The 15544-nt window shown below is 37.0% G+C and overlaps 1 protein-coding gene across 1 annotated transcript in view; it reads right to left on the bottom strand.

Annotated features, from left to right (window-relative positions):
• The window catches only part of NDUFS4 (NADH:ubiquinone oxidoreductase subunit S4), a 47844-nt gene that overhangs the window by 19323 nt on the left and 12977 nt on the right, over window positions 1–15544 (bottom strand). The window contains exon 2 of the mRNA XM_066339755.1: window positions 7505–7583. Within this exon, the coding sequence (XP_066195852.1) occupies window positions 7505–7583 (79 nt within the window). The remainder of the gene's footprint in view (window positions 1–7504; window positions 7584–15544) is intronic.

The raw sequence follows: 15544 nt of genomic DNA, 5'->3' as shown, positions 1-15544 counted from the left end.
GTTACTTGGACTGTCGGAGTTATAGAAAGCTTCTTTATCAAAGGGAGTAACTTATTGCCTACAGACATTCTTACAGAACTTTTGCCTACAAAATTTTTTATTTTATCAGCCAAACTGAGCTTTCTAAACTACTGCACGCTTCATTGAACCACAGCTGCTTATGAAAACAAGTTGTGGCAAATACTATAGACTGAATTCAGCTAAGATATTCCAACTGAGGAGGGAATTAATTGCCAAACAGCAAAATATAGTAAATATGCAGGACCAAAAGAATGTACGTAACTGATACTAGATACACCTGAGCTTGTACTGTAATTAAGCCCAAATGCAACTACCAACCATAACTATAAAGAAGAATATGTTAAATTATTTCAATTAGAAACACAAAAAACCTAATGCTTAGAAAAAAATACATACTCTGGCAGACTAGAATGGTGTACATGAAGCAAGAAAGGTTATTACCATCTCCAGAGTCATTAAACCCTTGAAATATTACATTTCACTTAATCTGCTTTTTAAGTTAAACAAGGGTTTTTTTCCTGCAAAGTAGTATTTCTTAGTCTTTACTGGGGGGAAACAGGGGGGAGGGAAATGAGGGAGTGTGGGCAGGGTAAAACAGAGAAACAGAAAAACAACTTCTTAACAGATTATGTTTTGCAGCAAAAATTCAGTTTCACACATAAACGATTAGAGACCTCAGAGTAAAGGCCTTTAAGCATTTAACCCTATGCAAGTCTGCTCTCAGATTAGACAGTTTTATTAAAGCAGATGTGAATGTGTTTTTACTTTCTAATGGTCTTCTCTTTTGAACATTTTTCTTTTATTGAAATAATTAAATTAATTTTGAAGTAATTCTAGAATGTAGTTTTATATCTTAATCAGCCTCTACCATCATTCAAACATCAGAGCAGTTAAACACAGAACTGCAGACGACCAAAGGCAAACAAAATGCTTTTTAAAATCTTGACTCTCAAATACAACACAGTTCAAATAAGCTAATCACCTGCTTACTCGACAAAACCACGATCGAAGAAAGTAATCCAAATCACAGGCTTCATAAGCAAAGCCCCTTTGTGCAAAACTAGAAACTGTTTCTCAAAACATCTGCAAAGTAAAGGATGGGAAAAAAATCTTTATTAGCCAACTTAACATAACAGCTTTTTTACTTTTTATTCATTTTTCACTATTCTGAAGCAAAATACAAGCTTCTGATCTAGTTTTAGAGAAAAAAAATATAGAAGGAAGACAAGCCTCAAGAGGAAAATTTGAGGCTAGGAATCAGTAACTCTATACCCCCACCCAGAGAAATTAACATCCTAGTCCTGCTTATGCTTTGAATGTGATGAGTCCTTATCAGAAGTATACATGAAAAGTAAAGAAAAACTTGTAAATCAGATTCCTCATCTACAGAGGAACACTGTCCTGAACTGAATCCTTTATGATAGCCACTTGAATAAATACTGCAGCTAGAGTGGATTAAATGAAAGATTATTGAAAAATCTTTTATCCCATTAAGGTAATTCAGGAACAGTTTCAACTCACCCTTAAGGAATTAACCCACAACGGGTTAATACCATTTTGAAAACCAAAACACAGAACATCCACTATATCCTTATTATTTAACACAGTGCTTGGAGAATTCTTGGCTGAAATAGTAGTTTCAATAAAAGAAAATCTAGTAAGCTTGTCCTTACTAAATGCATACTTTGCCAAGTGTTTCTTTTCACAGCACTGCAAAAACAGCTCCTACACAGTCCTCAGTGCAATGTCGCACTGTCTCACACATGACTTTATGACACATTACTACTTTGGTTTTCAGAGTAAGTGTATTACATACTCTCAGTTCTTGGGAAGGCAATGATTACACTTTATAATGCATGTTAAAGTGTGATCTGCTATGTCCTTTGTTTCATAGCACTGTAGACTATGAGATTGAGTTTTGAAGAAGTTTCATCATTCCAGACTATTTTTCACTTGTTTGTATATTTTACTTTGAGCTGCAGTATTATCACTGTTTATTATAGTAAAGTCTACGGTTCTTTAAATCAAACAAAGATTATACGATTTCACTAATTTTTAATCCTAGCCAAAATTGGGATTTGGATGGTGAACAAACTATGACTCAATCCTGAAAACACCGTGTGATGGTTGCTAATAACACAGTCTTCTCGAAAAAATGGACTGGAGTGTTTCCACAAACTTTTGCAGGAAAGGTTCATATTTTCAGAATCCCATTAATACACTGTTATTCCTGGATTATCTAGATTTAAAAGATTTAAAACAGACACTAATTTATACCCCTACAAAGCCAAAAGGAAGCTGGTAAGACCCTTGACACAGATTTCACAATAGTTATACGGATCACAGAAATCACTGCAAAGGCCCATAAGATAATTGAATCCAATTGTTAACTCAGCACAGCTAAGTCCATCACTAAACTATGTCCTTAAGTGCCACATCTACACATCTTTTATACATATCCAGGAATGGTGACTCAACCACATCCTGAGGCAGCCTGTTCCAATGCTTTATACCCTTTCCTGAGAAGAAATTTTCCCTAATATCCAACCCATTTCCTCTTCTCCTATCAGGAGAGGAGGCCAACTTGGCTATGTCGTCCTTTTAAGTAGTTGTAGAGAACAATGATGTATGCCCTGAGCTTCCTTTTCTCCAAGCCAAGTACCCCCCAGCTCCTTCAGCTGCTCCTCACCTTTCCCCAGCTCCATTGCCCTTCTCTGGACTCTCTCCAGCCCCTCAGTGTCTGTCTTGCAGTGAGGGCCCAGAACTGGACACAGCACTCGAGGTGTGGCCTCAGCAGTGCCCAGCACAGGGGGACAATCCCTGCCCTGCTCCTGCTGCCCACACCATTGCTGACCCAGGCCAGGATGCCATTGGCCTTCTTGGCCCCCTGGGCACAGCCTGGCTCATGTTCAGTCACTGTCACCAGCACCCCCAGGTCCTTTTTCAGTCACTCTTCCTCAGCTTGTGGCACTGCCTGAGGTTGTGAACCAAGAGCAGAACTAAGGTCTTGTTGAACTTCAGACCACTGGCCTCAACGCACCAATCAGCCTCTCCACTATAGATGCCACTACAGAATTCTCCTGCCTTCCAGCAGGTCAATACTCCTGTCCAAGCTGGTGGTGTCTACAAACTGACTGAGGGTGCACATGATCCCCTTGACCAGGTCATCAATACAAATATCAAAAAGACTTCCTCTGATACTGAGCCCTGGGGAATACCATTTATGATCAGTACCAACTATTTATAGAGTTAACTATTTAAACTATTTATAGATTTAACTTCATCCACCATCCCTCTCTGGCCTTTCGGCATTTATTCTCGGCCATCCAGGCTTCCCCTCAGTGAAAAGTATGCCCATCTAGGCCATGAGCAGGTATTTTTTTTCAGGAGGAAGATGAGGGAAAGGATTTATTAAAATTCAGATAGACAACATCATAGCCTTTCCTTCATCCACATTGACTTGCATCACCAGCCTAGGCTGCTGCAGTATATGACATTTTCATCTCGAGTTTCCTTTCAAAAGTATGAACTACTGACCCCCAAATATAAGTTCAGGTTTTCTGTGCCTAGTTTCATTTATACAACTTTTTTTCAGTGAATTACAGAGATTGTCTACAGTCTTACAGAAAATGGTCCTTTACTAAGGTTCAGTACTCAGACTTCTGAACTATTACTTAGAAGAGGATAACTAGCAGTGTGGACAAAACAACTTCAGGATATGTGATGAAATGTTAATGGCATCATTTTGTTTAACCTTTCATGCTTGTAATAGTCTGCCCCTAGATGTTCTCACCATGCCGAAAAAACTATTTTATTACCATTTAAGCTTCACTGTGTAGCACTGGCCTGGAATGCTTAACCCTTTGCATCAACTCATTTTATCTTGGCGTGATATAAAATAAAAACATCTGTGAGGTAACTACAACTGCCCAGTGACCAAGTCGTGTAACTGATTTTGCAATAATTTTTGCATTGAGCTACAGAATATATATTATTACTTGAATATTCGGCTTTTGCACTGCAATGGATAATTTCTGACATTAGCTCTAATTTTGAAACATTCTTGAAGTATCACCATTTAATCGATAAAAAAGTCCTTTTATTGATAAATATTTGTGGGAACCTTTCAGCTGCAAATAGCAACCTCCACCAAAGTGCCTAACTTCAGGCTAAACATCCACAATGCAGCCTCCTGACTGGGAAGCCTGCTTAAAGCACACATACCGAACTGGATGACTTCTGGCTACATACAGTATTGGTGCACCCTACGCACAACAACTGAAACAAACTGCAGGAAATAGAACAGCTTAAATCCCCATTTCAGGCAAAACCACTTCAACTTTTTATAATGACAATTATGTGATGTATGTTACACCATACACACAAACAGTTAAATAATTTGGAACATTACCTAAGTGAGATGTGCTGCTGACAGCCTTTGCCCTCTATAGCCCGAACTTCCTAATGCCAGCAGAGTCTTGAGAGATTGCTATTTCACACAGTCCAGACTCTTGGAATATGACCTAACTGGTGGCCAGAGAACCAAAATGTGATGCAAGAACCAGATTTCTCTTGAGTTTTGTTCATCATGTACGTTGTTTTCTTCAGGTCTTACTGTTCATTAGAAGTTATTTTATTTGGTATTCACTGACAACAGCTAATAACTGAGACAAAGATATAATTTCTTGGATATGTTCTATACAAGCTAAGCATTTAACTCCTTTTACATTAAAGAGATACAATTTTTTCTTAGTGTGACGAAAGTGGTTTAAACTACTGGTTTTCCTACTATTTCATTAGAACTCATTTTCCTGTTGTATTCAACAGAGTAGAGTCTAGGCTGCAGTAAGGAAGTGGCCAATTACTGCATAATTATTCAATGTCAAGATGCTCATGCCCCTTCTATTTAATTAGTATTTCCAAACACAAGGAATATTTATCACTGCTAGAACCAAATCATTCTGTTGAACAAGTTCTAGTATAGGCATGTACACATAGGAATACAAGCTTTTCAAGAACACTGGAAATACAGATTAATTCCACTACAATATGCAGTACAAAGTTTTCAACAACCTTAGCATTACTCTACCAGCCTTGTAAACATCAAGTCAGAAGAGTTCAGTTCCAAAATAAGTTACAAGATGAGCGTGGCAAACAAGGATAACCATATCCCCTCCTCCACCTGTTCTTGCTCCTTCTGAAATGCAAGTAAAAGCACCTATATGATAATGTGTAGCTTTAAAAAAATTATAAATATGACAAAGATGATAGATCCATCAAAACATGATTTAATGACTCCTAACAAACTAGTTGAAAAGATCTTTGTCAATTAAATGTTACGCATCTATTTCCAGAATATAGTTTAAATACAACAATAGGAAATAATGGTTTTATGCTTTGTAACTTAGCAGAAAACTCCTGTAATATGTTAAATTGATCTCAATTGGGAGAATAAATTATAAAATTAGGGAACATATTGCATCAGTCTAAAAAGGATAAGATAGTACTTTAACATGAGATTTAAGAGGTGTCTAGATAACTTCTCCTAATGCTGAAAGAGTTGAAAACCACATCAAACCCTGTGACAATTTTCCTTGCTAATAAGATATAATTCTTGCCCATTAAAAGAACATGAATTTACAACATTATGGAAACTATTCCCAAAAATTTAATGAAATGTACAAATGAAGTTTCTAATTTTCTGTCATTTTGTTTCCTATCCCATAATAACCTAAAAAAAAAGAAAAAAAAAAGATCTTTGCATATAGAATGTGGGCCTACATGCACAACATTGTAAGAAAACACTATTCAGTCTGACATTCAACCCAATACTTCAAGAAATAAAGATAAAACACATTTTTTGATACATTATATGTGACAAAATAAAGATACTTAACAGTTGCTAATACAAGAACTCAAAAAACCTCAGCAAATATGACATGGGAGTTTTCAACTTGATGACCAACATACTATGACATTAGAAACATGCACTCCATGTACAGTGTATTTACAATAACACTAAGGGAACTGAATAGCTGTATTTAAAACTAGTTTCACTTTAACTCAACTGGAAGTATAAACTCTCATATATAGACAGGGTAATGTACAACAGTAACTTTGGATAACGAACATTTAAATTCAATATGGAAGACAGAGAGTATTTTTTGTGGCTGTCTTCACATTGTAGTCTTTTCAAACATATGTATCCATCACCTAAAGCCATAACAGGGAAACCTGATACTTTTCAGGCATTATAAAAGCTGTATTTAAATATATATGCATATGTGTATTTTAACATTAAAGAACGGTGCATCTAGAATTCATTTAGGAAAATGTAGGTCTGCGACTGCCTTGTTCAATCTTATTTATATAGTTACTCACTATCTCTACCAAGTTATGCAACTAGACTAGGGGGATAATCATATTTGTGAGAATAAAGTACTATTTCTTCCCTTAATTTTTAAATCTAAGATTATACTGTTATTTCTTAAATTCAGAAAGAAGTTTATGAAGTAACTGATTATTTTTTTCACTCGTATGTAGATTATCATTGTTACATCTATATACAAATCATCAGAGAAAAAAGCCCTAAAGAGCTGTTAAACTAAGAGCATTTTTTTTCCAAAAGCCTGTTAAACCTCAGCTGTCTCAACTTGCACATATCATTACAAATGTACAATTTATAAATATAAATTCCAAATACTACTTAGGTAGTTAGTATAGCTTCAGGGATATAAAAAGGACACATACAATGTGAACTGTCTGGTACATATGATAGGAACATTGTTTTCCTGGAGATTCGAAAGTGATATGAAAACCAATGAAAGGCGTGCTCCTGCTGTGATGCATTCCCCCCCAGAAGTCTTACAAAAATGATACTATTGAATAATGTAAACATAAGTGTCAGGTTGCATCTAGAGTAACAGACCACACATTATGGAAAAAGTTACAAGAAAAGATTGCCAAATTTCTGATCTGCTGCTGATTAGCAGAAGAATGTTATGCATTTGTTTCCAGTTGTAATCTAACCTTCATGCATATTCAAAAGCTAGAGTGTATGTGGATAGAAACAAATAATCTTCCATGATATTTTTTTACATGGTATCTTTAGTAATATGGGTACCAATGAAGAAAATTTCAGGAAGCTGGCAAATTCCGTATCATTTCACCACACAGAAAAATACACATAAATTTCAAAAAGAACAAACTTGTTATTAATTACAGCTCACACTGGTCTTGGACTAAAACAACAATAATAAATAAGGCACTCATCATTATACATTGCTTAACACTTAGAATGCCATATTCATTCACATACTTATGTTTTACTGATGTTCCACTTATAAAAGTGTATAAAGGACTGTTGCTTTGTAGTTCACATTTATGTGGCTTTCCTAGAAGAAGGCAGAATACCATACTGAATGCCTATTGTGTAGAAATAACCCTGAAGGCTGTATCATAGTATTCAGTAAAAAACCCTTACCAATTTTTCATCAACTGTGATGAGTTGCGTGTCTCGAGTTTGGTCCCGCGCCAGCCGCCATGTGGAAGTGCTCAGTGACCTGCAGTGCAAGACTTGAAGTTAAAAAATGATTCATGCAATGAGAAAATAGAGGCAGACAAATCTTACATAAACAAGTTACTTTAACAATATCCGTCTTGTAAAAAAAAATGAAGAGGGAGAGATGAGGGCACAAAAATCCTTTTTCTCCCCAATTAGTTCTGTCTGCTGAGTTTTTGGCAGACTCCCACTTAGCAGTTCACAACAGGCTGCACTTTATGTCAGCCTACAGGCTCTCTGTCACAGAGAGACTGCCAGTGGCAAGGACTGTACTGCTCTATATGAATGTACAGTAGCTAGTTTGTCACGAACAGACAGAAAAATACAAGGCTGCTAGAAGCATTCTGGAATTCTGATCCTTAAACTGATGGCATCAGAGGAAAAAAAAAAATCCAAAATCTATTTGTAATGGTAAAGCTCCAGTTCTACACTTCACTAACAGGACATTAACAAATTCAAAAAAACCCAAACCAAAGCCAAAAAAATGACTAAACAAACTCTAAGCTGATACTGCAAACACAGTTTTTTCTGGTTGTGAGTGGGCAAAACTCACAACTATTTAGCTTCAATTCTTAATAATTCTGGGCCAGCCCATTCATTTTCAAGAAACACAATTCATCCTCTTGCATAATTGCTAAATCTGTAAGATACATATTGAAACAGAGAATCCAACTGCACATCACTGAATTAACAAATTAAATTTGCCCGTAGCTTACATTATGTCACTAATGACAGGATTCGGCCCTTTGAGTGCAAATCATCTTTTGGCAAAATAATGCAGCAGCAGGTGAAACAAGCCAAGAAACCTAATTCTCTGACCTCATGATAGAATACCAGGTTGGAAGAGAACCTCAAAGACCATCTGTTCCAACCTTTCTTGGCAAAAGCACGGTCTAGACAAGATGGCCCAGCACCCTGTCCAGCTGAATCTCTGAATTGTCCAACACTGAGGAACCCACCACACTTCCCGGGGGACTGTTCCAATAGCTGACTGACTTAATTACATTGTGAAAAATTTTCCTTGTGTCTAACCAAAATCTCCACAGGAGTAAACCTGTAAAACTCTCCTCACTGTAAAAAAGGAGTGTCCACCTTCTGTGTAACCACCTTTTAAAATACTGGAACACGGTGATAAGTCTCCTCGAAGTCTTCTCAAGACTAAACCAACCCAGTTCTTTCAGCCTGTTCTCCCATGGCAGGCTTCCCTGTCCTTTGACAATATTTGTGGCCTTTCAACCCTCTCCAGTCTATGTAGTCTACTGTCCATGTACTATTACAGGTACAGCCTGAGAAATGTTGAGAACAGTGGGACCACAACTTCTTCACCTATACTGATTATGCTTTTGTTGATGCAACCCAGTAATCTGCTGCCCGTCTTTGCTCAGAAGCAACAGTCCACACAGACTGAGACTGTCTTCCTCCAAGACCTCCAGTCTCTTACCCCAGAGCTAGTCCCCAGTGAGGTAAATCCCAGACCAAACTGCAGTTCAGGATTATGATTTCCCTGGTTGAACAACAGCAACTTGTTCTTGTTGAATGTCATAAGGATCTTGTTAGCCCACTCTTCCAGCTTGTCTACATCATCCTGGCAGGGTGATTTTCCTTTCCAAAGTGTCCACTTCCCCACTCAGCCTGGTATCATCAGCAAACTTTTATCAGGGTTCATTAGGATCCCACCACAGATCACTTACGAAGAAACCAAACAGTGCTGGGCCCAAAGCTGACCCCTGGGAACCCCCACTTGTGACAGGTTGCAACTGTGAAAAGGATTGAGGCACCACCACCCCCTCTGAGTGCTGCCTGTCAGCCAGTTCCCCACCCACTGCATGGACCATTCACTAGACTGTAACACACCAGTTCTTCTGGAAAGAGGCTTTGACAAAGCATATAAAAACCCTTGGAGAAATCCAGGTAGACAATAGTGTGCTACATATTTAATTAAGGCCATTTTAAAGAAATGAGGAACAAAAATGCAGGAATTCAGTTTTCTCTACAACATACTTCTGAAACTAAGCAACTGCAACAAGGTTCAGTTCAGAAATATTTAATATAAATCCATACTTTCAACACAGATTACATTCTACTTAATTATCTTCCCTCTGCCATTAACAACTTCAAAACATCTCCAAAGCACAAAGTTTATAGAATGGCATGGACAGATCTATTCCTATTTAAAGTGACAAAATCTGTCAGGAAAGTTACTTTGTTCCAAAACTCCAAAGTTTTCAAGCACAAGAAAGCACAGTAATTCCAGAAAAATTCAAGGTAGCTACTTTGTTAGCTCAAAATCTCTGTACCAGACAGAGTGTTTCTGGCTCAACACAGCTGCTATTTTTTAATTTGTACATGTAAAATAATACATCATAAAAACAGAATAGAGAGATACTTGGTCCTTATTCAATTACACACCAAGAGAGAAGTTATCCCAAGAGAGTCCTGAACAGCAGCATTACATTTGTGTTCAGTCCTAAGTACCTAAAGCCACAAAATATCCAACCTTAAATATGGAAAAAAGCATTGAAACAGGAAAATTAGGTTTCTCCCCCACTACAGTAACTTTAATATCAAAAGTGATATTCTGCAGGCATTCTGCAACTTCACGTGATAGAAACAGTGTTCACTACATTACTTAACGTATGTCCAATGAATCACAGTAGATTATGCAATTTAATTCTTTCATTCTCTAAAGAAAATTCACCTAGACTACAAATCAAGAATTTTTCTGAAGCCTGCTCTGTGGAGAGGTCCGATTGGTATGTAAAGATTCATGTATACTAGGGCTCTTAAAAGGCTGATCAGGATGATACTTTTTCTTGTAGTATAGATTCGCTTACGAACAAAATTTAGCACAATTTAGTTTGAATAGTGTTGAAAGTGGGTTGTTTCCTATTAAACTGAAAAAGCATTAATCAGTTTTGAAAAGTAAAAATGTCATGCCCTTGAAAATTATTTCCACTCAGCATTACATCATTTGACATTGTTTTTACTAATGCCATGATAAAGAGCCGGGCAAAACATCACCAGACTAAAGGTGGGCAGAATCTCCTTCTGAGATGCCTCCACATTTTACAGAGAGAGCTGGATTTTTTGCACCAGAGAAATAGGATAACTTCCAAGGCATCATACCTTATAGCTCTCCATGATATTTTAGCTATTCTTCAAAAGTGGATGGACAGCTTACAAACCTAAGTCAATTTTTCCTCTTCATCATTTTTCAGACACTTCCCCTGACAACACGATTCTGGAAAACACACAACTGTAACTGGAATTTGCAACCTTAAACGAGCTGCCTTCTGTCCATCCCTGGACTGCAGTGAGTTGGAAAGAACACACTTTCTCTAAGAACTTCCTAAATGAAGAGTAGTTAAAAACTGGCTTTTGGACTAGACTAGGAAAGTGAATCTCAAGTCAGTGGAGGAGACACCTCCATGTAAAAATACTTTCTACAGCTGTGCTTTCAAGATGACAGGCTGACGATATTTCCACTTGTTGCATCTCTCATAGGAAAATAATCTGAAGTTTGGAAAAACCAGCAACTCTGAAATGTCATTTGAACTGAAATACTTCTATTTGAAAGTTAATAGGAAGTGTAGTTTGATTCCTAGAACTTCTGTTTAATTTTCAACAGTCTTCATTGCAAGTTTGTAGCTAATGTCAGGAACTAATCTGAGGACAGAACCAGGAAATGCACCTCTTTCACACAACCCTCTCTTCTCAAACTCCTACAATGGAAAGTCTTATTCCCTCATTTGAGCTTTACCTTAGAAATTGTATAAACTTTATAATATCTGTTCTACCTTCAGGTTAAATGAATTTGCAATCTCAATCACTTGGGTGAAAACTAGATTTAAGCCTTTTATTTCACTCTCAACAGCACAGTAATTCTCATGAAACTCCCCATCAATATTTGCCCATATCTGCCTTGACTTTTGGGGAGCTTTTCTGACAGTTAATCTTGCAGAACTGCAGAACACGGATTTTACAGTTCCATTCTCACAAGATCTATGCTTTTTTCTATTACTAACCTCTGGAAAGGTAATATGCTCCCTTCCTTCCTCTTTGTAAGCAATATGGGTATACATTACCCCCATGTTGCTTCTTTTCAACTGCTTATGCTTTTTTGGTTTTTTTTTCCTGTTGAAATATCTTGGGATGAGGCCTTAAGAGCAGGAGGTTCTACTTCTACCCGGTTCTAAGTGTAATTAACTCTGATTCAGTATTACTAGAAATTGAATACTTAGAATCATCACAAATAGACTGTTAAAATAATTCAGAATTTCAGAAACTGTAGAGAAAGATTTACACATACCTAGCAACAGCAATAAACCTTGCTATTTTCTAAGCTCATTAATGATCAATTCAAAACATGTACCAAATGAACTTCCTTCATGGTTACTATCTAATAAACAAGTGTGGTTACTATCTAATAAAGTGCGACAAGGCTCCAAGCTGGCCACAGCTCTGTGTGAATCTACCCAGATGTTTTCCTTACAGTGAGCTTATTAGTGATGAACAGGCATTTGAATGTAAAAACCTAGGTTTATTGTAAAAGCCCACTTTTTAAAATAAAATTCTTCAAAATCAGTAAAACAAAAATTAGGGTTTACTAAAAGATGTCACGTCTCTCCCTTATGATTTTTTCATATACGTTCCCACTCCCATAGCAGCTCCTTTATCTTCTGAGTCCAGCATTTAAAGGCCATATAATTTATATTCGCAGAAGGATTTTCTCCCTGCCCCATGCCATTGTGTTGAGAATCTCAATTCCTTAATCTTGATTTATATGATCTTACACCATAACTGACACTACTATAAGTTAAGATTTTCTATAGTTTATGATAATTTCACTATTCCAATTGCTACAGTTCATTTAACTGTAACACTGCATACTAAAATTTTGTCTTTACCACCAATCTGATTACTTCCGCACAGACTTTGTTATATATATGCTACAAAACAATACTTTAATGATATTTCTGGGTTTCAGTGTTAGGAATTCTAAAAAAGGTTAAAGTAACTTTTTCTTCCACTGTGCATAGCTCTTTAGAGGCATTACAGAACTGAACATTGCATCCAGAAATAATTACAACTTCTACTTGTTATTTTAGGTTCTCACAATAAATCTAGATTATGTAAAACGTCTTTTACTGTATATCAAAGACATGAATAGGTATTTGGCAAAGACTAAACTACATGGTTTTATTAAATATTTGTAACTCTTACATCAGCTCAGTAACACAGAATGAATTAACGAGGACTACCAGCAAAAAATACACGTTTTTAGAATTTAAAACTTTCTGTAGGTACCATGTGTCCTGAAAATATGAATACTGTGATTATCTATCTACATCTTCTATGATAAATGTGTATTCCCCTTCCCCTTCCACCATAATCCGCAGTTACAGCAAAGTCACAAATGCTTTCCACATCCCTGCTACATAAATGAAGAAGTCCAGTGAGAAGACACTGAAGTTCTTCAGTCTACTGGAAAACCACAATATTGATAACAGTATCAGGTGTCACAACCATCTCTCAACCTTTTCCCACTATGGGATAACGGCATAGCAGTTCCTTGTTGCAGAGAAGATTCTTAGGTCTTCACTTCCCTCTTTAAATTAAAGGCCCCTGCTCTGATGAAGCCATCACCTTTGTTCAACAGGAGAAACCAAACAGCAAAAAAAACGGCCAGTGGATGTCTTTTGTGGTATCTGAATTAAGGCATCTGACTTAAACATATTACTTGGCAGTCAGTTCTGGGTATTTGTATTCATCTGCTAAAACCCAACAAATTCGACCACTGTAAATATCTGCTGAGTAACCCATGCTTAACCGCTACATTGTAAGATGCTGCCATATTTACATGGCATGAATTTGCCTTCCGCAGAGAGCAGTGATGTGATCGGAATGTTACACAACATCCAGATGTGAAAACTTGTATTTACCTGACACAAATCAGTAGTTGGGACTTAAACCATTGCACAAAAACTTTTCCTTAACCTCTTTAGGCAACACACCTGACTGTTTGATCTATTAGCACCCCCTTTTGGTCAACCGTTGGAGAGATGGTTAAAAAAACAGGTTTTACAAAACAGGTAATCCGATCATAATGTACAGGTAAAACCAAGCCCTGAAGAAAGATCCATGTGCCACATGAAAAATGAAGACAGTCATCAAGAAGTAAATCGAAAGGATGTTTTAAGTATTCCAACTGAAAGACCAGGGCACCAGCGGATGTAAATTTACGTATATATGCAGAAGCCATGATGAACCACTCAAGACACTGAATATTGTTAATTCTTAGAAAACCAATCTTTGTAATATTGTTGCATTTAATATTATTGCATTTCTAATAATATAAGCTTCAAAATGTACAGCCACCACAAAACCACTAAATACAAAACAAAAATAACAGAAAGAAACAATACCAGCTAACAACTTCCACAGCATCAAGCCTAGCCATACACTGTGAAACAGACTAAACACAAATCAACATGAAGTTCTCGCACATCAAACACAGGCAATAACGATATAATGTCAAATGTAATACAGATCAGAATTCAGCCCAATATAATGTATTTTTATTTAGCCCCAACATAATGCATTTTAATAAAGACAGCTTGCAAAGTTTAACTTGTGAGAGATTAATTTAAACACAGAAGATAATGTTTCCCTGGTATTAAACTCACTACTGTAGTTGAAGTGATAATGACTTAACAGAGTCAATGGTATCTTATTTTTGCTCAGTTTCACTTACTAGTCTTACTACTTTCCAACAGAAGCAAACATAATATAGTGCCAAACGCTGCTTTTGGTGACATGTAGTTCTGTTTTGTAGTATGAACAGCAGGATTAACTTTTGTGTTTGGAGGAAAACTAAGTTCCTCGTTAATACATAATACTTTCACACCCTGATGAAGTTGGCTTTGAAGTTTTTCCTTTGCCTACAAAATGATGTTAAACAGAGGAAACTGTGTTTCTAAATGGATTAAAGCAGTATTGATTTATTTATCCTAACAACTGAAATTTCTGTAATAAGTTGCTGAAGTGATCAAAAGTAAAACATAAATACATAGACACTGCTTCTACTTGCTAATAAATTCAGATGTAATAAATCTTTTTTTCCAGTTTTATGTTTGGAAAACAGGGCAAGAACTGACTATGCTTTTCTGACAGGCAAAACTTATGAAAAGAAGCAATGGTTATATAAATGTATTAAATTAGCACTGAAATAAGCATTTGACTTGTGGTTTGGAACTTAAAGTATGCATCTTTGAAGCTAAATGTTAAGTTAACCTGCCTTTACAAATATTTAACTACCAGCCTGTTAGTCCCACTTCACTGCCTGGTAAAGTTTTGGAGAAAACCATTCTGAGAATTGCTGAAAAACACCTGAAGGACAATGCAGCCATCAGTCACAGCCAGCACAGCTTCATGAGGGAACAGCCCTGCTTGTCAATTTCCTTTTATGACAAGGTCACACACCTAGTTGTTCAAGGGAAGGCAGTTGATGTGATCTTTCTGGACTTCAGCAAAGCTTTCAGTACTCTTTCCCACAGGATTCTCCTGGACAAAATGTCCAGCTGAATACTGGACAAACACATGATGGGATGGGTGAGAACTGGCTCATGCTTTGGGCACAAAGGGTTACAGTGAATGGGGTGACATCAGACTGGGGATTTGTCACCAGGAGGGTTCCACAGAACTTCATCTTAGGCCCTGAGATCTTCACCATCTTCATTAACAACCTGGATGCAGAACTGGGAAGGATACTAAGCAAGATTGACAATGATACTAAATTGGGAGGAGCTGCTGAAGGCAGAGGAGCTGCTGAAGGCAGAGAAGCTGCACAGAGAGATCTTAATAATCAGAAGGGCTGACAATCATCAACCAGATGAAATTTAACATGGGCAAGTGCCAGATTCTGCCCCTGGGCTGGGGCAGCCCTGGCTGTACAGACAGACT

The sequence above is a fragment of the Sylvia atricapilla genome, chromosome Z, assembly GCF_009819655.1.
Source record: "Sylvia atricapilla isolate bSylAtr1 chromosome Z, bSylAtr1.pri, whole genome shotgun sequence".
Classification (NCBI taxonomy): Eukaryota; Metazoa; Chordata; class Aves; order Passeriformes; family Sylviidae; genus Sylvia; species Sylvia atricapilla.
The sequence above is the reverse complement of the archived record's forward strand: the minus strand, read 5'-3'. Positions and strand labels throughout refer to the sequence as shown.